The sequence below is a fragment of the Protopterus annectens genome, chromosome 13.part0, assembly GCF_019279795.1.
Source record: "Protopterus annectens isolate FY-2018-M chromosome 13.part0, PAN1.0, whole genome shotgun sequence".
Taxonomy (NCBI): domain Eukaryota; kingdom Metazoa; phylum Chordata; order Ceratodontiformes; family Protopteridae; genus Protopterus; species Protopterus annectens.
Window position 1 is genome coordinate 1216989068 of NC_056747.1, and position 24321 is coordinate 1217013388.

General features: G+C 43.0%; 1 protein-coding gene across 1 annotated transcript in view; it reads right to left on the bottom strand.

Annotated features, from left to right (window-relative positions):
- Window positions 1–24321, bottom strand: part of ITGB3 (integrin subunit beta 3) — a 1138779-nt gene that overhangs the window by 342144 nt on the left and 772314 nt on the right. The window contains exon 12 of the mRNA XM_044055223.1: window positions 10751–10851. Coding sequence (XP_043911158.1) covers window positions 10751–10851 — 101 coding nt within the window. The remainder of the gene's footprint in view (window positions 1–10750; window positions 10852–24321) is intronic.

The window sequence follows — 24321 nt, forward strand, 5'->3', positions numbered from 1 at the left end:
CAGATGTGTTCAGCTGACAGCGTTTATTCTGTGTAACTTTCTTAGCTGTAGACAGAAGTGAAACTCAGTCATTTCTCAGGGAAAGCTGGAGTCCACTCTGTTACCCACCTCTAGGGTCCCACATATAACATTTATCTTCTCTGTTAGGATGGCCAATAAAACATTCCTTCATAAACTAAAATAAATTCTCACTTTCTTTAAATGCAGTTTTAAGCCATGAAACCAAATAATATAGCTTTTGTCCATTTTTGGAAGTTGGAGTATTTACACAAACATTATAATTTAAAAAACAAGACTGTCAAGTCTCATCAAAATGTTATCATTTCAACATGAATGACACTTGCATAACAGAGCCTACCTTATGAAAGGCAACTCTGATTTGTGTTGTGGCGATTCAGTTACATGGTAACTTGTGTTCCCTAGATAACACAATTAGAATACAGCACAAAACTCTCCCTCCCACATAGAAGAGGGGCACTGTTTAAAGAGCTGCTCCTTTTCTCTATCTACCTAGATGGATACGGCAAGATGTCCTCACATTCACTGCTGCAGTATTCTTAACATATGGGGATTCCCTGCCGTGGAAGCCCGACGTCCGGCCGGACTACCAAAGACTACTGTTGCTTTAAGGTATGCCGAACATCACTCAAATGCTGCCTGCATAGCGTACGGCATAAAGGTGATGTTCAAGCCTACCATAATCAGAACTTCTTTGCTGCCAGTCTGAAGGCATCTTTTCACTGTTGGTCTCTTTACCTGTGTCTGTTTTTCGCCAGCTGAATGCATTTTTGTACTCCAGGGACTACCTACTTCTATTTGCTGATTTTTACCAGTTGCAGATAAGCATCCCATTGTTTTTTTTGTTTTTTTCTTGCTTTTTTTGTGCTCCTCGTAGTTAATGTCATCCAGGAAGGGTAAATGCCAGTGTGGGAAACAGATTCCCCATAAAGACCACTAAGATAAGTGTCGTTTTTGCCAAGGAGCTTCTCATGGTGTTTGTCCCAAAATACCCTTTGCAGTAGACCTTCTTTTCTTTCCTTGTATCATGAGAACCAGCTTCTTAAGCTTCTCGCTAAGGATACAATGGAAGAAATCTCCTGAGTTGAGGGTCAGCCATTAGGGAAGAAGAAGGTGAAAAAGGTACGACCGGAATCTTCCACTGTCCAGCCTCTGCCAGGTGTTTCCCCGAGGACGTTATAAACCCAGCTGTGTTGTCAGATTTTCTCTGCTGTGACCGTGTTGTAGGCTGGTGAAGATCTGGCTGGCAGCATGTCCCAAAGAGGCTTTGTAGGCATCCATCTCAGACTTCAGGGGGAACCACAGTTGATTTTTTTTCTGAGGGGTCTAGAGGAGTTCCTCAGATTTTAGTTGGGAAAGAAGTTCCTACTATCATTCTCAATTGCTGTCCTGGGTCTGACCCTTCTCATTTTTCTGGAGGGGACATTCCCTTAAAAAAGAAAGAAACATTAAAATATGTTTCTTCTGCTCCTAGGGATCCACAGAGTGAGTGGTAGGCCTTCACTCAGGGGCTATTTACTGCTTTAATGTCCTTAAAGCCTCCTAACGGAGTTTCGGTTCCTACTCCTCCTTGGTCTTCTGCTTCCCTTAAAAGGCCTAGAGTCCAGGATTCTTCTGAGAATGAGTCGGATTCTGATGATGAATCCCTGACTTATTCTGCTCAGATTCCTTCTCCTTTGGACTATGGGTTAGAGGATTAGGAATCTATTAGTCCTGGCATTTCTTTTGAGGAAATTTCTTTTGGGGACATACTCTCTAGGATAATGGATTTTTTCAAGTGGGATTGTGCTCAGGTCTCTAATATCCATAAGTGGTACTATGAGTTGCTGCAGTTGGAATATCCTAAACCTACAGTTGTTCCTTCTGTTTTGTCTGCTTTGCTGGATGCTTTTCCAATACCTCTCATACCCTTGATTCTCTGCCCCCTGCTCCCAAGAAGTCTGATAGGTTTTATAGTGTGCCTGAGGATTGTTACTTTCTATAAAAATGTCCTGCTGCTGTCCCCTCTCTAGTGTCTGTAGCCTCTGATAAACCGTCTCCGTTGCTTCCTTCATCCAAGTTACTGCCTTCTGACAAGGACAGCAGAACTATGGACAGGCTGGGAAAAAGGTTTACACTTCTGCTATTCTAGCTTTTAGGGCTATTAATTTATCAGACCCATATATCTACGTATGCACCGGCTCTTCTTTCTCAGGACTGTCAACATATTTCTGATTTTTCCAGACTCTGAGGATAAAACTTCTGTTCTTTCCTTGCTAGGGAATCCTCTCAAGTTGTTCGTCATTCTATTAAATGTAGTTATGATGCAGGAGATGCCTCTTTTAGGGCCGCTGTTTTTGGTTCAGTGATGAGGAGGTATTCTTGGCTTAGGTTTCAACCTCTACATGATGATATTAAAGCTAAGTTGATGGATGCTCCTCTGGATTATACATTTTTGTTTGGGGAAGCAGCTGCTGGTTTGTTAAAGTCCATTAAGGATAAGGGTAAGGCCTTACAGGAGCTTACACATGTGTTTGTTTCTCCTGTGACTAAATTTCAGAGAAACTACCCCGCTAAGCCTGCCTTTGTTCTTAGGAAATCCTGCCCTTCTACTAAAGGTATGAAGAGTGGCAAATGGACTCCTCCTGCTAAGGCTACTCAGTTTTCAGGGATTATGAAGCCTTCCTTTCCAGACAAACCAGGTGCTGTATGACTGTCCGTCTCTTCCCAGCCACATTCCTATTTCTCTTCACCTATCTGATGTTTTTCGTGTTTCACTGTTGCAGTCATCACATTGGGTTATCTGCTTGCAGTAGCCCTCAGTCGGCCTGATTATCAAAGTCTTGGGTCCTGCGTTGGTTGCTGTTTCATCTTTCATGACATCAGGTAGTCAGGGGTATAAAGCATGCAGCCAATGTCATTTTATCAGTCTTTCTTGCAGTGTGGTGCCTAAAGCAGAAGCAGTTCGCAAGTGCCAGTCGTCCGACTCCTGAAATTTTCATTTTCGAGTTTCAGAACCGAAGTCTTCAACTAAGCTAAGTACCCCATATGGGAACCTTTTTCTTGTTCTAAACCAATGTCAGCAAAAGTTAACAATTGTATTTCTTGTGGAAAGCAAATACCTCATAAAGATTTTCATTCGTACTGCTTTCTTTGTTTAGGCCCAGACCATGACGTACCTTGCTGTCGGTTTTGTGCCTTATTCAAACCTTGAACTATTTGTCATTGGTTTATTTACACTTCTAAATATTTTGGTACTCGGTTCAATTATCCAGAAATGGCTTTGGTAAGCCACCCGACTACCGACATTCTGAAAAAAAGCAAAGATAAAGACAGAGACAGACTGCATAGGTCCAAAGCTGCCGACAACGCTTCTCCTAAGCTAGTCGCCAGTTCGCCAGTACTCAGTGAGGTGCTTTCGCAGCCCCTGATACCCGCTACTTCAGATTTGCAGGCCTCTACTGAGACCCATTCGGAGTCCTGTATGCCGCGAGATGCTTCTTCAACTGTGGAACCTGCGGATGTCTCTACCTTGGATGGGGCCGGAGCTGCTGTGCAGGCCCAGGCTTCTGAGGGCGTATTCAGGCCTACTGACTTGCATATTAAACTTATGCCATCTTCTTCTTCAAGGCCTAAAACTTGATCCATGCCTAGAAAACCAATGCCCAGACCACATGGTCAGGCCCTTATGCCTAAAAAACAAATGATAAGAATGGCTGAAGACCTTATTACTCTAATCAGGGGAAACCACCCTTCCCCCTCTAAGAGACCTAGGACTGATTTTCTTTCTGATTCTTCTGATCAGGATTCTGAAATTTCTGTTTCCTCCAATGACCAGGATTTACCCTTATCTACCTATGAGGATTCTGATGCAGAGGACTCCATTCCCTCTGCTTCCCCTCCAGAGGATTTATCTTTTGGTGAAACCTTGCATTCTCTTAAGGAGCATTTTTGCTGGGAAAGCCAGGATTACTCTGACTCCAAAAAGAGGCTTAGGGATTTCTTACTCCTGCCCCAACAGAGGCCTTTAGCTATCCCTCCTGTACTGGACATTATTGATGATGCCTTCGCAGAATCTATCCTGGCCCCTGACTCTTTACCTCCTGCTCCCAGAAAACCTGATAGGTATTACAGGGTTTCTGACTCTCACAATTCCTCCTTAAAAATCCTACTGTGGATCCTGAGACCATTTCACAGGGACCCAAGGGCATCAAGGCTACTACTGCCAAAAATCCTACCCCCTCTGATAGAGATTCCAGGGTGCTGGATAGATGGGGTAAGAAGGTATATACTTCTGCAACCTTGGCCATTAGGGCCTTAAACTACCAGTTTCATATGTTAAAGTATCAGCAGCATATTATTGGATTGCTTAAACAGAAAATGATGTTGAGTCCTGACTGTGCTGAAAATAAAGCTTTACAGGATTTAATGCATTCTGCTGAACAAGATGGAAAACATACTTTGCAATGTGGTTTTGATTCATTAGAGGCATCTTGCAGGGCTGCTGTCACTGGGTCTGTACTTAAAAGGCATGCCTGGCTTAAGGAGCAATCTTTGACAGATCATGTTAAAGCTAAATTGCTGGATGGTCCCTTAAACCAAGACCGCCTGTTTGGCAACAAAGCAGAAGTACTTAAAAAGATAGAGGAACAAGCTAAATCTATGCAAACTGTCAAAGATTTCCTGCAAGTACAGCTTCCCAGATTTAGTAGGCATTGGCCCTCTACGAATTGGTCCTTTCCAGCCTCTTCCAGGCTTTCTCAGTCCAAACCCAGAACCAGCAGAACATCCAGGCTTCAGTCCCAAGGTACTCACAGGACTAAGCAGTGGGAGGCTCCCACTTCCGAAGCAGGGAGTAATAAGACTCCCCCCTATGGTAAACTGTCTCAATGACTTAACTTTAAATCTTCCAAGCCCTGCACAACTGACTGTTCCTTTAGGGGGAAAGATTGCCTTGCAGGCAAAAAATTGGGAACTCATTACCAAGGACAAATGGGTTTTAAATATAGTTTCCCAAGGACACATATTCCACTTCCACTCCTTACCAACCCCAAACGGTTAGCCAGATCTACCCCCAGATCAGTGGGCAGAGGCTCAAAAGCAAGTTCTCTCTCTTTTAAGCATCAGGGCTATTGAACCTGTCCCAGAAGAAGAATGGGGATAAGGTTTCTACTCAAGACTTTTCCTGGTTCCCAGAAAGGACAATTCCTGGCGTCCTATCCTGGACCTGTCTATCCTAAACACATTTTTGGTGATCTCAAAATTCAAGATGCTAACTCTTCATCAGCTGCTTCCTATGCTAGGTAAAGATGCCTGGTTGGCAACACTGGATTTAAAGGAAGCCTACCTGCACATCTCAATAAGGGAATCTTGCAGAAGATACCTACGTTTCAAAGCAGGCTACATGCACTATCAGTTCTCTGCACTGCCCTTTGGCTTATCTACTGCACCCAGGGTATTCACAAAGTGCCTAGCTCCAGACATTGCATTTTGCAGGCAAAAAATTATTCAAATATACCCATACCTGGATGATTGTCTAATTCGGGCAGAAAGCCAGGACATACTATTAAATCATCTGGCATTTGTAAAGAAATTGCTAACGTCTTTGGGGTACACCATAAACGAAAAGAAATCACATCTTGTACCCTGCCAACAAATTGTATTCCTGGGAGCAAGCTTGAATACAACTTCCCAGATGACCTACCTCATGCCAGAGAAACAAGTTCATTTGACAGCCTACTTCAAACTACTGGCCACAAAGACCCAGCTATCTGCAAAGAAAATACTGCAAGCCCTGGGGTTCATGGCCTCCTGCATTCTACTAATTCCATGTGCAAGACTGCATATGAGGAAACTGCAATGGTATCTAAAAAGCCTATGGTGTCAACATTCTCAGGATCTAGAATCAATGATTCCTATCATACCTTGTCTACAGATAGAGTTCCTTTGGTGGGAAGAGGCCTGCCACCAAAACAAAGGACTGCCATTCACTCTACCCCCTGCTGCCCAAACCCTAACAACAGACACATCAGATTATGCATGGGGGGGCTCACTTGGCAGGGAAGTGCATTCAGGGAAAATGGAACCCAAGTCAAATGCACCTGCATATCAATCAAAAAGAAGTGTTAGCTGTACAGAATGCTCTGACAGCCTTCAAGGACCACATTCTTCCAGGACAATTATTGGTAAAGATGGACAACACCACTGTTATGTGGTACATAAACAAGCAAGGTGTAACCCACTCATACCCTCTCTGCAGACTAGCCATGGCTCTGTGGAATACAGCCTTGAGCTACCAAGTGCAACTACAGGCTCATTTCCTGCCAGGAAAGCTAAATACACTGGCAGACGAACTAAGCATAAATCTCATGGACCCACACAAGTGGAAACTGGAACCAAAGATATTCAACATGTTGAGAAACAAATGGGGGAGCCCAGAGATAGACCTGTTTGCCTCCGCCCAGAACTACCAATTGGACAAATTCTGCACAAGGACTCCCCACAAACAAGCCTGCAAAGTGGATGCCCTGTCCTTCACCTGGAAAAACCTATCAGTTTATGGCTTTCCCCCTCTGCCTCTCCTCTCCAAGGTACTACTAAAGATCAAACAAAACAAGGACAATACTGATTGCACCTGACTGGCCACGCCAACACTAGTACCCCCTCTTGCGCAGTGTGTCACTGCTGGAACCATGGCACCTGCCTCAGACCCCTGCCCTGCTGTCCCAGCAGAAGGGTCAGATTCTGCACTCACAGCTTCAAACCCTGAACCTGGCAGCCTGGCTAATTACCTGATCTCTCTGTTACCATCCCTCGGTAAGCAAGTGATGGAGGTCATTCTCGAGGCAAGGAAGCCTAGTACTAGAAAATCCTATGCTGAAAAGTGAAAAAGATTCTGTTCCTGGAGCCAAACTCAGGGGATGGGCACAGCAGCGCCCAATTTACCTCAGATTCTTCAATACTTAACTGAGATGCTTCACAAGGGCCTTTCCCTTTTCTCCATCAAAATTCATGCCTCAGCCATTTCAGCTCATTACAATACAGAACCACCCCTCTTCTCTCATCCACTGCTGAAGCAGTTCCTCAGAGGGGCTAAAAATTTAAGACCACCCAGGAGAGCCCCTACTCCAGCCTGGGACCTTAACTTTGTATTGGAAAAGCTCACTCTACCTCCTTTTGAGCCAGCTGCAAATGCAGAGTTGAAATTCCTTTCTTGGAAAACAGCCTTCCTTTTAGCCATCACTTCAGCAAGAAGGGTGTCTGAATTACAGGCCCTCATGGCAGTGGAGCCTTTCATCATCTTTCATGCAGACAGGGTGTCCCTCAGGACCAATCCCTCCTTCATGCCCAGGGTGATATCCAGTGTGGCCCTTAATCAGTCCATTCATTTGCCAACCTTCTTTTCTAATCCACAGAACAAAGGGGAACGAATACTGCACTCCTTGGACATGCACAGATAACTTAGATTTTACTTGGACAGGACTAAACCTCTCAGGAAATCTGAACAGCTGCTGGATGCATTTGCTGCAGGGGCAGAGGGGAAGGCCATTTCAAAGCAAACCATTTCTAAGTGGATAAGCCATTGCATTCATTTCTGCTATAAGCAGCATGGGAAACCTACCCCACAGGGATAAGACCTCATTCCGCCAGGGCTGCATCTACCTCTACAGCCTTTCTCAGAGGTGTCCCTACCAGGCACATCCTAGAAGCTGCTACCTGGAGTTCTGTACATCCCTTCACCAAGCATTACCACTTGACATTTTTTTTCTAAATCCAGAGCTGGCTTTGCCACTGCAATCTTGCAGGGCCTTATAGCTGGTCCTAATGCTATATAATTGCCTCCTCCCATCCTTAGCTTTGGGAATCTACTCAAATGTTATGACTGCAACAGTGAAACACAAAGAACATAGTACAGTTGTGTACACTTACCATAAATGTAGATGTTTGAGTGTATTCACTGTTGCAGTCCTGGTTACCCTCCCTCCAGCCCCCTGACTTCTATTGACTATACCTCTATTCTTGTTTACTATGCTTAAAGCTTTCTGGTGTATTTGCTTTTTGTTGGAGGTGTAACCTTGTATATAATTGCTTCCCATTATGAGGGCACCTGATATCTGGGGCAAGAAAAACTGATAAAATGGTGTCAGCTGCATGCTTTATACCCCTGACTACCTTATGTCATGGAAGATGAGACAGCAACCGACGCAGGACCCAAGACTTTGATAATCAGGCCGACTGAGGGCTACTGCAAGCAGAAGCCTTAACTCTCATTTCTTTCTTTCACCCTCTTCTTCTTTGGGCTTCCATTACTGCCAGGGAGTTTCTGAGAGCTCTGGGTTTCATGGCATCCACCATGAAGATGGTCCCTCTTGCCAAACTTCACATGACAAATTTCAGTGGTTTCTGAAGTCAGTGTGGCTTCAACATGCACATCCTCCAGATTTTGTAGTTTCTCTTCTTCCTTGTCTCAGACAGGAGCTTCACTGGTAGATTCAGCAGTTGTCTCTAAATCCAGGGATCTCTTTTTATCCCCCTCTTCCCTCTCAGGAATTTTTTCACAGACGCTTCAGACATAGGATGGGAGGGAGACCTTTGGCTCCCTAAAGGTACAAGGGGTGTGGTCGCCTCATCAGCCGAAGGAACACATCAGTGTCAAAGAGATGAGAGCTCTTCTGCTGTCTCTTCAGGCCTTTCATCCTCTTTTCTCTCTGGGGCCTCTCAAGGTGTTAACAGACAATACCATAGTGATGTGGTATATCAACAAACAGAGAGGAACGAGGCCTTATCTTCTTCGCCAGTTGGCACTTCTGGTATGGGAACTTGCTGTCAAGTATCAAGTGACTCTTCAGGAAGTTTATACCCCTTCTGATCAGAACATTGTGGCAGACACTCTGAACAGGTCCTTAACTCAGTCACATAAATGGATGCTTCACAAGGATGAGTTTCTGGACATTATCCAACAGTGGGGTACTCCTTAAGTGGATCTTTTTGCTTCTCCTCTGAACAAACAACTTCCTCTGTTTTGTGCCAGAGTCCCAGGTCCTCTGGTATGGAAGGTGGAGGCCCTCTCATTTTCTTGGAAAGGGATGTTTCTTTATGCATTCCCTCTCCTTCCTCTCATTCAGAAAGTCCTGTTCAAAATTAAATAGAATGCTTCCAAAATCTTGTTGGTGACTCCCCTTTGGCTGTGATAGCACTGGTTCCCTCTACTTCTGCATCTAGCCAAGGGCACTCATCACAAGTTGCCTCACAGGGTGGATCTAATCACACAAGCCAAGGGATCTGTCATCCATCCTCACCTGTCTACACTTAACTGACACTGTGGGTGATAGGATTTTGATTTCTCATAGACACCCTTTTTCTGAGGATGTGCCACAAGTCCTGCAGGAGGCCCGGAAACCTACTACTAGGAAATCCTACTTATCCAAATGGAAGAGATTTTCTATTTGGTGTCCCTCTCATAACCTGGACCCACTTACTGTGGATGTTTCTTTGGTTCTCTCATATTTGTGTGAGTTACTCAATGCTGGTCTGGCCGATTCTTCTATTAAGGCCCGCATATCTGCTATCTCTGCTTATCTGACTTTTTCTCCTCCTTTAACTTCTACATTTGAGGTGAAACAATTTCTTAAAGGTGTCCTTAATATTAGACTCCCAGGAAGCCTGCTCCTCCTCCCTGGGATCTTAATTGTGTTTTGGAAAAGTTGATCCAGGCTCCTTTTGAGCCTGCTGCTTTGGCTTCCTTGCAACATTGTTTCTGGAAGACTGCACTTTTGTTAGCTCTAACTTCTGCCAGATGGGTGTCTGAGTTGCAGACCCTTATGGCTTGTCGTCCTTTTTACTTTCATATGGACAGTGCAGTGGTGCAGCGGTAGCGTTGTCACCTCACAGCAAGAGGTTTTCTGGTTCGATTCTCGGCTGGGGTGCCTTCTATGTGGAGTCTGCAAGTCCTCACTGTGTTCGTGTGGGTTTCCTCTGGGTGCTCTGATTTCCTCCTACATTACAAAGACATGCATCTGGAGGATTTCTCCCTGGGCCTCCACTGAAAAATGTCTTTGTTCCAAGTCGGACTTTCCTGGTTATTAAATGAGGACAGAGTGTCCTTGCACACTAACCCTTCTTTTATGTCTAAGGTGGTTAATGAGCTATCACTGAATCAGTTTATTAATCTGCCTACTTTTTTCCCCTTTCTGCAATATGACAGTGAGAGACTGATGCATACTGTGGACGTGCATAGGCAACGCAGGGTTTTTTGGATAAGACTAAGGCTATTAGAAAATGTGATCAGTTACTTCTTTTCATCCTAGATCTTTGGGACTTGTTGTATCCAAGCAAACTATTTATTCTTGGATTTCTAAGTCTATTTCCTTTTTTACACTTTTTATGGAAAGAGCCTTCATTCTTCAGATACGGTTCATTCTACTAGAGCTGTGGCTTCTTCTGGTGCTTTTTTCAAGGGCTTAGATACTAATTCTATTCTTGAAGCAGCTAGCTGGACTTCTGTGCATACCTTTCCCAAGCTCTACAAGCTGGATGGTATTTCTAAAGCTAGGGCTGGTTTTGCTAGTGCTATTCTTCATGGCTGTTTAGGGGTCTTTTCTGCTCTTTCCCCTCCCAAGTTTCCTCTTGAGCTTTGGCACTCTCCCATATGTTAAAAATACAACTGTACTTTACTAATATAGGTAATTAGTAAGGTGATGTGTGCTGCCAGAAATGGTCAGTCAAAAAAACAACAGTCTTTTTTTTTTCTTACCAAGAGTTTCTACCAGTTGAATCTCATCTCTGCAAATCTTGTCACAGGTATTTTCTTTCAGCAGGGATCCTCTCTTGAAATGTTGGCATTCAACACAGTCCCTAAATAAAAAAAAAAAAAAAAAAAAAAGGTAATGCTGAAACATACAGACTGCTGTACTAGTTAATACAAAATAATCAATCTGAACTGCACAAAACACAAAATCTGAAACTGAATGACCAGTGACAAATAACAGACACATTTTCTGTAATGACAATATTTCTGCAATGTTACATCCGAACATGGATTTTAACATTACAGCAAGGTGGAGCCATACAGAACACTCAGGCTGTAGCAGTACAATGTAATGGATTTGTGACTTGATGTTACATCAAAAGGTAGGATTCACCTATTAAAATAAAAAATGTATTCATTGCTTTATTAGGATCAGAGGATGATGCCTATTTTACAGTGTCATGCTGTTTGCTTCTCCCCAAAAATGTCTCACTTACTTCCGTTACTATTAAAGGTCAAGATAAACAGCATTACACCAAATGTCACTGAACAAAGACATCTTAGCCCGAGTCTGACACTAGACAGTGGACTGACCTTCAACCTCAGCACACTGGCAGAGTGATCAATAAGACATTAGCACAGCTTAAACTTTGTTATATAATCTCTCACCTATTATGACCAGTAGCCCATAGAACAGTTGCAAGAAACAGCCTCACCACTAAATGTCAATACAGTATGCCTCTGTTAGCGCTTCAAGTTTAGGTCAAACAGTGACAAACTACAAGTCACTGAAAATAAAATATGTAGATTTGTACTGTTAAAGTTGCATACACCAGCCACTGCAATCTACTAACAAACTTTAACTAGTTATGAGAACAGAACAGGGCTACACTACTTATTAACTTAACCTTTTTTAAAATAGGCGGTCTGGGCCATTGCCTATCACTAAAAACAATGCTGGCGATTAGGGGACAGACATATTGTCTTAGACACAGTTTGAAATGAAGCTATTTCTTTAGTAGAAACAGATATAAAAGATAAGTCAATAACTAGTTCAGGGCCAGCTAAATGGAATTATTTGCCAATTGATGTAAGGAAAAAGCAAACACTAAAATGCTCTAAAGATAAATGAAGGAAAATCTATTTAATGAATCCAGATATTCATATTTTATGGCAGTTAGCGCAGAGGATTAAAGCTCTGTGCAATTAATGAGTTACTTCCTGTGCTACAGGGTTTAATTCCTTCCACGTCCATTTGCCTACTGTGTGATTCTGAGCAAGTCACTTAACCAGGTAGTGCCATACCTGTTAAAGCAAGACTTACCTTACAAGTGCTCCAGATTGTGTGGAGCATGCAGCATTTAAGGTTCTGCTGTTCCTTACTGAACAGTGTTGGTTCCACTTTGCAAAAATAGCCAACTGGCATACAGATAAATGAACCAGTCACAGCATGATTTCCAATGCAAAGTGAGCCAACTAGGAGAGACATAAGGAGACTAATCATGGAATGACTTCCTTAGGCAAACCAGCCAACTGTAATGCTGCTACAGTTTCCTCACTACTGCAATGCATTGAAAAAAGGATATCTCAGCGTGCTGAAATTACTTTCCTTTCCTGCTATATTAAGTAACAGATTTGGATGAAGGAGGCTCTGTTTTAGAATATAATCAGGATCATGTGGACATTAAAGAAAATCGGTGGCTGGCAGAATAGGGACACTGCAGTGAAGTGCAGCAGTACCAGCAAACATGATATGTAATTCTTCCTACAATCAAAAGATCAGTGATTTACTTTTTATCTTCTCTGGGGCAGCATATCCCAATTGACGGTACACTGATACTACAGTTGCTGGTGTTTTTCTTTTTTTTTTTTTAAACCATTTTTTGGAGTTGTCTGCCCTGTCTCTTACTGGCATTATTTCAAATATTTGGCTTAGCTAAAAGAAATTGTCTGACTTTTCTTATAACAATTTTAGTCCAGGTAAGAAGAGCTTTTGTTTAAAAGAGAGCAGTGGAGAGACAATAGTCTTTTCTTGTGTGTAGAGGAATTCTCATGTATGATTTAGATGGGTAGGAAAATTCCAGAAGATTATAGTTTTTTATGTTTTTATATCTATCTATATATATATATATATATATATATATATATATATATATATATATATATATATATATATACATATATATATATATATATATATGTTTGTGTGTGTGTGTATAAAAATATGGTGTATATGACTGTGTGTGTATGTGTTTGTGTATATACATACATGGGTATGTATGTATATGTATACATATGAATACATATACAACCCAAATAACAGAAGGCTGAACAAAATGAAATAAACTTTAAACAAGCTATTCAGATGAACTGATAAAACTGCAAAAATCAGAGGTTGAAATAAAGAAAAGCCTAGCTAAATTTGAAACTGCTCAAGAAGAGCTGTTACAAAAAATGGTAGAGAGGACAGACAAAACATGAGATTTTCTGCTGTAGCACAGAAACTGGAAGGAGCATGACTGTATTAACTTTACAAAAGCAGTAATAAATAAATGGACTGATATTCCACAGTAGGATTTGTTAATTGAAAGGGCTCATCATATGTATGCTCCAAACCTGGCCATGAGAAAACAATCAAGATCTGTATTAGTAAAGATGCAATCACACCAGTAGAAGGAGTTGATCCTGATAAAACTGTGGCAGAAGGGCAAAATATTGAGAATTGAAAACAGTAGAGTGTTTGTGGAAAATGATTATTCATTGTACAATAGGTAAAAGACAAACAAATATATTCTAACAATCAAGGAATATCAAGAGGCATGTATGAGAATAAAGTTTATCTGTCTTCAGAATATTTTATTCCTGGAGGATCAAAGTCATTTTTCAAGCAGAACAGGCTATAAAGAAAATACAAAAGTCTGTCCGACAAAAAGTGAGCCATCAAACAAAAGGGGACTGCGCTTCTCATTTTTCTGATAATAAAGCTCATAGATAGACTTTGCCAGTGAAACCTTTTCAGTGTTCTAAAGGAAAATGCTTGACAGAGAGAAAAAAGCACAGGAGGTGACTAGAAGAAAAAGGAGTACGTTGGACTTGAACAGGAGTCTGGGGTTGGTAGAGAGAGATGAACACGGAAAAGACCAGCAACACTGAAATTAGTGAATAAATGTGAGAATATAAAGCGTCATCAGTCTCATTTGTGAAATGTGACTTTATAAGAAAAGGAGTCTGAGAAAGACTGGATTTTTGTTGACTTTGTTAAACTTGTGAGGAGGCTGACAGGCATCTGTCCCACTTCATGTCAATGATGTTTGGAAGGAAACTAAAAGGGAAAAAAGAAAAAGTTATTGTAGGAAAATCAATTTTTGCTCTTAACAGTATTTGTATAAAGCATTTTATGATATAAACTGCATGTTATATAGTAAACCATTTTCAGTGAATGTTGTGTGTGATGAAGCTTACAATGTAAAAAGAGAAGAATAACTAGAAAAATGCCTGTTTGAGTCAATGGAACCTGTGTTCTGAGAGACTGCTTTTCAATCTATCTGGAAATATACAGAGCTAAGTATTGATGCCGCAGTGGTGCAGCGGTAGCATTGTTACCTCACAGCAAGAGGTTCTCCCATTCAATTCTTGGCTGGGCTTGGGAGTGCCTTCTGTGTGGAGTCTGCATGTCCTCCCCGCGGTTGGGTAGTGTTCGAAAGACATGCGTGTGTAAATGAGCGTGCCTTCGTTGAAGTTTGAGCGTCGAGCTGGCACCTCGGCGTTTCGTAAAAATCTACTGCCAATCATTAGCGGACCGGAGTTCTGCTGTGGCAACCCCTTACTGGGAAAAGCCGAAAGACAAACAACAACAACAACTGTTAATTGTTGCTTATAGTTTTTCAGATCTCTGCTGAAAGGGTTTTGTCCCACCCATCCTCCCTATTTCTGGCTCGTAGTTTAAATTTGGTGGCTTTTGCAGTTCCTGCCCCACTGTAGATTTGATCTGGGACACTCCCCCAGTCCCATCTCTTTATCACATGCTACCTAATAAATTCCTTCTGCACTTGCTTTTAGTCCTTTTTAATTTAATTGCATTTTTTAAACTGTGTTTGGTCTAATATTGCTACATACTCAACTGTGCTAGCTTGCACTGCATGTGAATTGTTTTTACTGCTGTTTTAGCTACTTTTCTGTAAAAAAAATACTGTAAGCCTGTTTCCTACCTTTCCTGTAACTAGTGTAGTCCAGATACAGATTTGCTGTATCCAGGACTGTATGTAAGCTTCTTTGCCCCCCAAGCCTTTCTGTGTTGGAGGGAAGCCTTCTAGCTTAACAGTGGGAGTGGTAAGCACTAGGTAACCTGTCTACCACATAAGGAGTGGTTCTGACCCAGAAATTGTTGTTATTGGCCGTTTGGGCAATCTTTTCCATCTCTCTCAACTTTCTGATTTGAAAGCCTGCATTTGCACTTGTTTCTGTCCTGTAACTCATCTAGTGCATATACAGATTCTTAGTTTTAGCACTTAAATTTTCTTATTCATGCTCAGCACTTGTTCAGAACTTGTAAGCACTAAATAAGCTACTAATTACTATAGCACTCAACCTTCTTCATTACCTAGAGGAAAACATTTTTTGTACTTACTTTTCTCACATGCTTAGAGAAAAACAGCTCCTGTACTCACTTTCCTCACTTATCTAGAGGAAAATAGTTTTTTATTCAGGCATGTCCAAGGGTTAGCTCCCAGTGTTCTCTCCTGTCTATCTGATGAATCTGGGCATCTTGAGGCAATGTAGAAATTGCCTCATGTACACAGACAACCCCCTCCTCCTACCACCCAACACTACAACCTGTGTGAGATGCACTTATCTAGCCAAACTGGAGGTAAAGCTCTCTCCAACCAAGACTGAACTTGACAGTCAAGAGGAGAAGGTAAACATTTGCACCACACTCATCACATAGTCTCACTAAATCTACACCACCAAAATCCACACATACTAACATAAAAACATTTGCGGAGGCTCTCAATAATAATCTATCTGAGAAACAGAGACCTCCAAAGCAGAAACGCAAGCAACCTCCATCCCCCAACACAACCCAAATGACACATAGCCCACAGACTCAGTGTACCACTCAACCACAGCCAATAAGGCAAAACAATGTACCCAACACACTAGTCATAGGTGACTCTATAGTCAGGCACACTGATGTCCCACTCACCAGGCTAAACAAGGAGAAGGTTACTGTCAGCTGCCTGTCGGGTGCCAGGATCCGCCACATAACCCACGCACTCAGGTCACTCCTCAACAAGTACAAATATGACTCTATCATTGTCCATGTTGGTGTGAATGACCTGAGACGTACCTCCCTGGACTACATGAAAACAGACATGGAAGAGCTCTCCGATCTTGTAGTCCAGGCAGGTATGACACTAGCCCTGAGTAGCATTCTGCCATCGCCCAGAATGATACCGCAGTACAAGGACAAAATTATTAACTTCAACAATTGGCTAAGCTTCTGTTGTCAGTCTAAGAGGATCCAGTATCTGTCTGCTTGGGATGATATGGTCGACAGACCGCGATGCTTTGCCAGAATGGCCTGCACCTGTCGCCCCTGGGATTCCGGACACTGGCTAAGGCTCTTGCCGCCCCTATAGTGCCTTTTTTAGGCAAGGTTCAAAAGACAAATTCACCACTGTAACAGGAACAGGCAAGCAAAAACTGAGGGTAATGCTACTCAATGCTAGAAGTCTTAATCTCAAAATGCACTCACTCAAGGCACTCCTTAAAATGGAGAACATCGATATCTGTGCAGTGACTGAGACCTGGTTCAAGGCTCCAGACAGCACCCCTCACTACCAGGCTATAACTCATACCACACTTTTTGGCCATGTAACCTGGACCGAAACATCAAAGGTGGAGGTGTGTCCATATTCATTAAGGATATCCACACCTCCAGGCTAGTTGCTCAGCATAATGCAGCCGAGGTTATCCAAGTGCAACTAACTCTGGGCAAAACTGCAATCCAAATTGTAGCTTGCTACAGATCCCCCACCATGCCCCAGGATTCCCACTCCTCTTTTCTTGATGTACTGGAAAATATTAGGGTTCAACCAAACACCCAAATAATGGGCGACTTCAACTACCCCACCATTAACTGGGAAAAATACTCGTGTACCAAACACCTTAGCTCAACGCTTTCTGGAATTCATAAACTCCAATGCCCTGGATCAACTTATCCACACCCCCACCAGGAGCAACAGTATCCTAGACCTAGTCATTACCAACATGAGTGACCAGTGTTCCACACCTGAAGTCAATTCCGCGTTGGTCCGATCTGACCATAAGCTAATCACCCTTGATATCCACATCCCTCCCCCCCCCCCATTAAGGAAACCACGGTAAAAAATTTCTCCAAAGCCAACTTCATGCTTCTTATGAAAAAAGTGGTAAACTTCATGACACCCATGCAGATGGAAAATACAGTTACAACTGCTGAATCCTACACAAATGCACTCTATAAGCACTTACATGAGTGCATGGATTGTGCTATCCCAAAGAGAACCAAGACGCTATCCTCCACAAAAGGGAAGCCAATCTGGTGGTCCCCTGCCATAAACAAACTGTACAAAGTACAGTTGTGTACCTACCATAAATGTAGATGTTCGAGTGTATTCACTGTTGCAGTCATTACTCTTGGGTTATCCTGCTGGCAGGCTGCCCTCGGTCGGCCAGAATTCCAAAGTCTAGGTCCAGCATCGGTTGCTGTTGCCTCTTCCCTGACGTCAGTGCGCCAAGGGTATAAAAGATGCCGCCAACGCCATTTTCTTCAGTTTTTCTTGCCCCGGATGTCAGGTGCCCCCAAATTGGTAGGCTGAAAAATATGCCAATAAAAATGCATGCATAAAAATAACATTTCCTTCATCTACAAGCAAATACACCAAACAGGTTGTATAGGATAAAGAAGTGCATATAAATCCCAGCAAAGAAAAGGGGGGTGGTGGGTGGGTAACCCGGACTGCAACAGTGAATACACTTGAACATCTACATTTATGGTAGGTACACAACTGTACTATGTTCATCGTGTTTCACTGTTGCAGTCATTACTCTTGGGTTGAATCCCAAAGCTGAGGAAGGGTGGCTGGGCTAAATAGGATAAGGAGAGGCTATGAGGCCCTGCAGAACTGCAGTGGCAAAGCCAGCTCTGGACTTAGAGTACAGAGGTAAGTGGTAGTGCTTTGTGAAAGTGTGCACTGAACTCCAAGTTGCAGCCTCTAAGATATCTTTGGTTGGTACTCCTCTGAGGAAGGCTGCTGAAGTGGCTGCTGCTCTGGTGGAATGAGGACTAATGCCCTTAGGCACTGATTTGTCATGTTGAAAATAGCAGAAATGGATGCAATGGCCTATCCATTTAGAAATAGTCTGTTTTGAGATAGCCTTTCCTTGTGATCCTGCAGCATATGACACTAAAAGTTGCTCAGTCTTTCTGAAAGCTTTAGTTCTGTCCAAGTAGAAGCGTAACTGCCTGTGTATGTCCAAAAAATGCAGAATTTTCTCACCCTTGTTCTGTGGATTAGGATAAAAGGTTGGCAAGTGAATGGTTTGGTTAAGGGCCACAATGGACACCACCTTAGGCATAAATGTAGGGTTTGTCTTCAGAGAAGCCCTGTCTAGATCAAAAATGATGAAAGGTTCCACAGCCATGAGTGCTTGTAACTCTGAGACTCGCCTTGCAGAGGTTATTGCTAGGAGCAGAGCTGTTTTCCAGGACAAGAATTTTATATCTGCTGTTGATGCTGGCTCGAATGGAGGCAGTGTTAGTTTTTCCAAAACATAATTGAGGTCCCAGGCCGGAATTGGTGCTCTCCTTGGAGGCCTAATGTTTTTGGCCCCTCTGAGGTACTGCCTTATTAAAGGATGAGAAAAGATAGGTGGTTCCATATTGTAATGGGCTGAAATGGCAGAGGCATGAATCTTAATTAATGAGAAGGAAAGAGGGGTGTTCTGAATGGCTACATTATCCGTCATGCTGCCAGATTTAAGGTCCTGAGTTGGCTGTGCAGGATCTGATTGTTTTGTTGGGTCAGCAAGTGAGACGTTTGAGGCAAACTCCATGCTGGACCTTGAGACAAGCTCTTTAGGATTGGGTACCAGTGCTGGCATGGCCAGTCTGGTGCAATCAGTATAATTTTTGGCTTCTCTTGTCTGACCTTTAGGAGTACCCTGGGAAGGAGAGGCAGTGGGGGAAAAGCATATACTGTTAGATTTTTCCAGCTGAAGGATAGGGCATCTACTTTCCATGCTTGCTTGTGAGAAATCCTTGTGCAAAATCTCTGCAATTGGCAGTTGTAAGGGGAGGCAAATAGATATATGTCTGGTCATCCCCATTTCCTTGTTATCATGCTGAAGACTTGTGGATCCAGTTTCCATTCGTGGGGATCCATGAGGTTTCTGCTTAGTTCGTCTGCCAGAGTATTTGTTTTTCCTGGCAGGAATTGTGCTTGCAGGTGAATTTGAAAAGCCAATGCTGTGTCCCATAAGGTCATTGCTTGTCTGCATAGGGGATAGGAATGTGTACCTCCCTGCTTGTTTATGTACCACATGACTGCAGTGGTGTCTGTCTTTATCAGTAACTGTCCTGGATGAAGCAGGTCCATGAAAGCTGTCAGGGCATTTTGAACAGCTAGCATCTCTTTTTGATTGATGTGAAGATGCATCTGGTTTGCAGACCATGTGCCCTGAATACATTTTCCTGCAATATGGGCTCCCCAGGCATAATCTGATGCAAACGTTGTCAGTGTCTGTCTGGCTGTGGGTAAACTGAATGACAAACCCTTGTTGTGGTGACAGGCTTCTGCCCACCATAAAAACTCCTGTTGTAGGCAGGGAATGAGTGCAATTACTGTCTCCAGGCTGTGGCAATGCTGAGTCCAAACACTTTTTAGGTACCATTGTAGTTTCCTCATATGCAGTCTGGCATATGGAATTAGTAGAATGCAAGATGCCATGTAACCCAAGGCCTGCAGGATTTTTCTTGCAGATACGTGGGTTTGTGTTGCCAATTTCTTGAAGTAAGTAGTCAGATGCTTTTGTTTGTCTTGCGTGAGATAAGCCATTTCAGCAGTTGTGTTTAAGCTTGCACCCAGGAATATTATCTCTTGAGAGGGCACTAGGTTTGATTTCTTTTTGTTTACTGTGTACCCTAGGCCAATTAGTAATCTTTTTAAAAACGCCAGATGCTTCAAAAGAATGTCTTTGTTCTCTGCTTGAATTAGGCAGTCGTCCAAGTAGGGATATATTTGAATTGCAGTAAATACAGAGAAGCAGCCACTTAGTAATCCAATGCGTTTATTTCAGCCACAAAACAAACGGAAAAGAATTGTACAACTAAACCATGAACGCCTTTTAAAAAACTCGACACATGCATTTTCGTCTACTCATTTGACTTCATCAGATAGTTAGTATATCTCTCTATTTCATCAGTATATATATATATATGTGTAACCCTTAATTACTAAACCAATAGGATTCACTATCTCATTAAATTCCTGCCTATTTTAATTGGAAGCCATTGTATACACAAAAAGCAATTGTAATGAATCTTAAAATCTTATTTTCTATACATTATGTTAATTAAAAACTTTATTTAGTTAAGATATACTGATGAAATAGAGGGATATACTAACTATCTGATGAAGTCAAATGAATAGACGAAAACGCATGTGTCGAGTTTTTTAAAAGGCGTTCATGGTTTAGTTGTACAATTCTTTTCCATTTGTTTTGTGGCTGAAATAAACGCATTGGATTACTAAGTGGCTACTTCTCCATATTTACTGCATTTCACTTGGATTTTTTTGGTACCTTTGGGCAGTTTCCTTTGTTTTGATATATTTGAATTCCTTTTTGTCTGCAAAACGCTATTACTGGTGACAGGCATTTTGTGAAGACCCTGGGCGCAGTAGATAAGTCAAATGGCAGTGCAGAGAATTGGTAATGCATTGAGCCAGCTATGAATCTGAGGTATCTTCTGCAAGATTGTCTGATTGGGACATGCAGATATGCCTCTTTTAGGTCCAAAGTTACGAGCCAAGCCTTCTTGCCCAGCATGGGCGGTAGCTGCTGTAGAGTCAAAATCTTGAATTTTGGAACTTCCAGAAACGTATTTAAAATTGACAGGTCCAGTATTGGTCTCCAGGTTTTGTCCTTTCTGGGTACTAGAAAAAGTCTGGAGTAAAATCCTTGTCCCTGTTCTTGTTGTGGTACTTGCTGAATGGCCCTCATGTCCATGAGGGCTGTAATTTGTTTTTGTGCCTCTGCCCATTGATTGTGTGGCAGGTCTGGCATACCTTTTGACCTTGGTAGGGTGTGAAAATGGAACCTGTAGCCTTGGGACACTATGTTCAGGACTCATTTGTCTTGGGTAACTATTTGCCAATTTGATGAAAAAAGTGCTAGTTTTCCCCCCTAAGGGGGGCTGCCAAAAGAAAAGTGCTTGGATCTGGTAGAGGAAAGTCATTGGGACTGTTTCCTGTAAGGCTGTGATTTGTCATCTCTGCTTTTGGAGGTATGAGCACCCCATTGTTTAGGCCTGTATGAGCCTTGGGGCTGAGAACTGCCTCTGGGACACCTGTATCTGCCTCTTTGTGGTCTGTCTGACACTGGAAAGGACCAGTTTTTAGTGGGCCAGTTCCTTCTAAACCTGGGTGGGTGCACCTGTAAGAAATCCTTGACTGTCTGCATGGATTTTGCTTTATCCTCCATTTTTTTCAACACCTCTTCTGCTTTAGTACCAAACAAAGTATCATGCTGTAATGGTGCATCTAATAATTTTGCTTTAACATGATCAGGCAGATGCTGTTCCTTTAACCAAGCATGCCTTCTAATAACAGAACCTGTAACAGCGGCTCTGCAAGAGGCCTCCAGTGAATCATAACCACATTGCAAAGTATGCTTTCCCACTTGTTCAGCTGCATGCAATAAATCCTGCAATTCTTTGTAATCTGAACCTTCAGTATTTGTCAACATTTTCTGTTTAAGCAGTGACATTAAATACTGCTGATATTTAAGCATATGGAACTGACAATTTAAAGCCCTTACAGCCAGGGTAGCAGAAGTGTAGACTTTTTCCCCCCCATCTGTCTAGAGCCCTAGAATCCCTATCAGAGGGGACAGGGTTTTTTGCAGTGGAAGCTTTAACCCCCTTGGGACCCTGAGATATAGTTTCTGGGTCAGCAGTGGGGTTTTTATATAGGAATTTATGAGAATCCGGGACCCTGTAGTACCTGTCTGGCTTAGCAGGTGCAGGGGGTAAAGAGTCAGGGGACGGGCCGGACTCTGAAAATACATCATCTACAATATCCAGAACAGGTGGAATAGCAAGGGGTCTGTGCTGAGGAAGTAGCAGGAAGTCTCTAAGCCTTTTCTTAGATTCAGAATAATCTTGGCTCTCCCAGTGGAAATGCTCCCTCATGGTATGCAGGGTTTCCCCAAAAGAATAATCCTCAGGAGGAGAGGCTGAAGGAATGGATTCTTCAGCATCAGAATCCTCATAGGGAAGCATGGAGTAATCCTGTTCAGAAGAGGAGTCAGAGGAAATAGAAACCTGATCAGAAGAATCATACTCAGTCTCTTGCCTAGGCCTCTTATCAGGAGGGGAAAGGGAGCCCCTGATCAAACTAATTAGGTCTTCGGCCATTTTGAGCATCTGTTTTTTAGGCATGGAAGTCTGAGAAGGAAAATGCTGTACTTGTTTCTTTGTCTTTAGAGCTGCTTTAGTCTTTGTCTTTGAAGCTGAAGATGGCTTAATGTAGTTGTGTAGGTCTGAAGACACCCTCAGAAGCCAATGCCTGCTCAGCGGCTCTGGACCCATCTGAGGGAATGATTTCCGAGTGTCCAATACCTTGAGTTTCCAGAGGCCCAGTCGGCTCCACGTGGGAGTCGGAAGTGGCCTGTGGCTCTGAGGTAGTGGGCGCCAGGGGCTGCGAAAGTGCCTCACTGAGAACCGGCGACTGGCCTAGCAGAGGCTTCGTCGTCTGTTTTGGACCTCGGATGCCTATCCTTTTCCTTGTCTTTGCGTTTTTTGTAAAGTCCGGTTGTCGGCTGGTCTGACGGCATTATATAATTAAATCTTCGGCCAAAGTAATGAAATGCAAAATCGAACCGACGCTTGATAGTGCATTGGTTAAATCTAGCACAAAACCAACAGCTAGCAATGTTGTGATCAGGGCCTAGGCAAGGAATACAGTAAGAGTGAAAATCCTTATGAGGTATTTGCTTCCCACAAGAAATACAATTGTTAACTTTTTCTGACATCGGTCTGGAGCAAGAAAAAAGTTTCCCCAACGGGGTACTTAGCTTTAATGAAGTCTTCGGTTCTGAAATTCGGATTTGAAAATCTCCAGAGTCGGCTGACCGGCACTTGCGAACTGCTTTTGCTTCGGGCACCGCGCGGCAAGAAAGACTGAAGAAAATGGCGTCGGCTGCATCTTTTATACCCCTGGTGCACTGACGTCAGGGAAGAGGCGACAGCAACTGACGCCGGACCTAGACTTTGGAATTCTGGCCGACCGAGGGCAGCCTGCCAGCAGGATAACCCAAGAGTAATGACTGCAACAGTGAAACACGATGAACATCAGAAGGAAGAAACTGTTGCAAAAGAGAGTAAAATCCCATGAGTGGAGGAACTCCCTGGTCAGCCTCAGTAAGAAGCTGAGATCCCTTATAAGATCCTCCAAAGCCAGCTATGAAAACAAAATCTCCACTAATTCTAAGGACAACCACAAAGCATTCTATAGCTATGTCAAGAATCTCAAAAGCAACACCCAGATCTGCTCTGAGTTACAGCACAACGGCACGAAAATTACAGACCCAACTGATATTGCCAACATTCTGGCAGATAGATTCAGTGCTAACTTTACCCCCCCCTCACCCCCTAAAGGGCCCATATCTATACAGGAAGAATGCAGAGTCCCTGTAATCACAACTACGCAGGTAAAAGCTGCACTGTCTAAAGCCAAAAACACAGCATCCATGGGACCGGACAACATCCCAGGCGGTGTTTTACACGAACTTCAGAATGAACTGGCTCTCCACCTAAGCACCATGTTCAATAATAGCGTCGCATCAGGCTTTGTGCCCACTGAATGGCCCACAGCAACAGTTATCCCACTCCACAAAGGGGGAGCCACCACCGATCCCGGGAACTATCGCTCTATTAGCCTGACGAGCCTGGTCTGCAAGGCCATGGAACGTATCATCATGGAACTCATAAACAAAGACATTGGCAACACCCAAACTCTGGATTCCACCCAGTTCGGGTTTGTGAAAGGCAGATCATGCCTCATGAACCTGATCTACATCTTTGAGGCAGTCACCAAAGCCGTAGATGAGGGTAAGGTGGTTCACACAGCCTAACTTGACCTCCCCAAGGCTTTCAACACCATCCCCCATTCTGGAATTATAGCTAAACTCACTAAACTAAGTATAAATCCCTATGTCACAAGATGGGTTGCCAAGTGGCTTACTGACAGAACCCACACTGTAAAAGTTGTAGACTCCAAATCTGACCTCAATCAGTGACATGTGGAGCACCACAG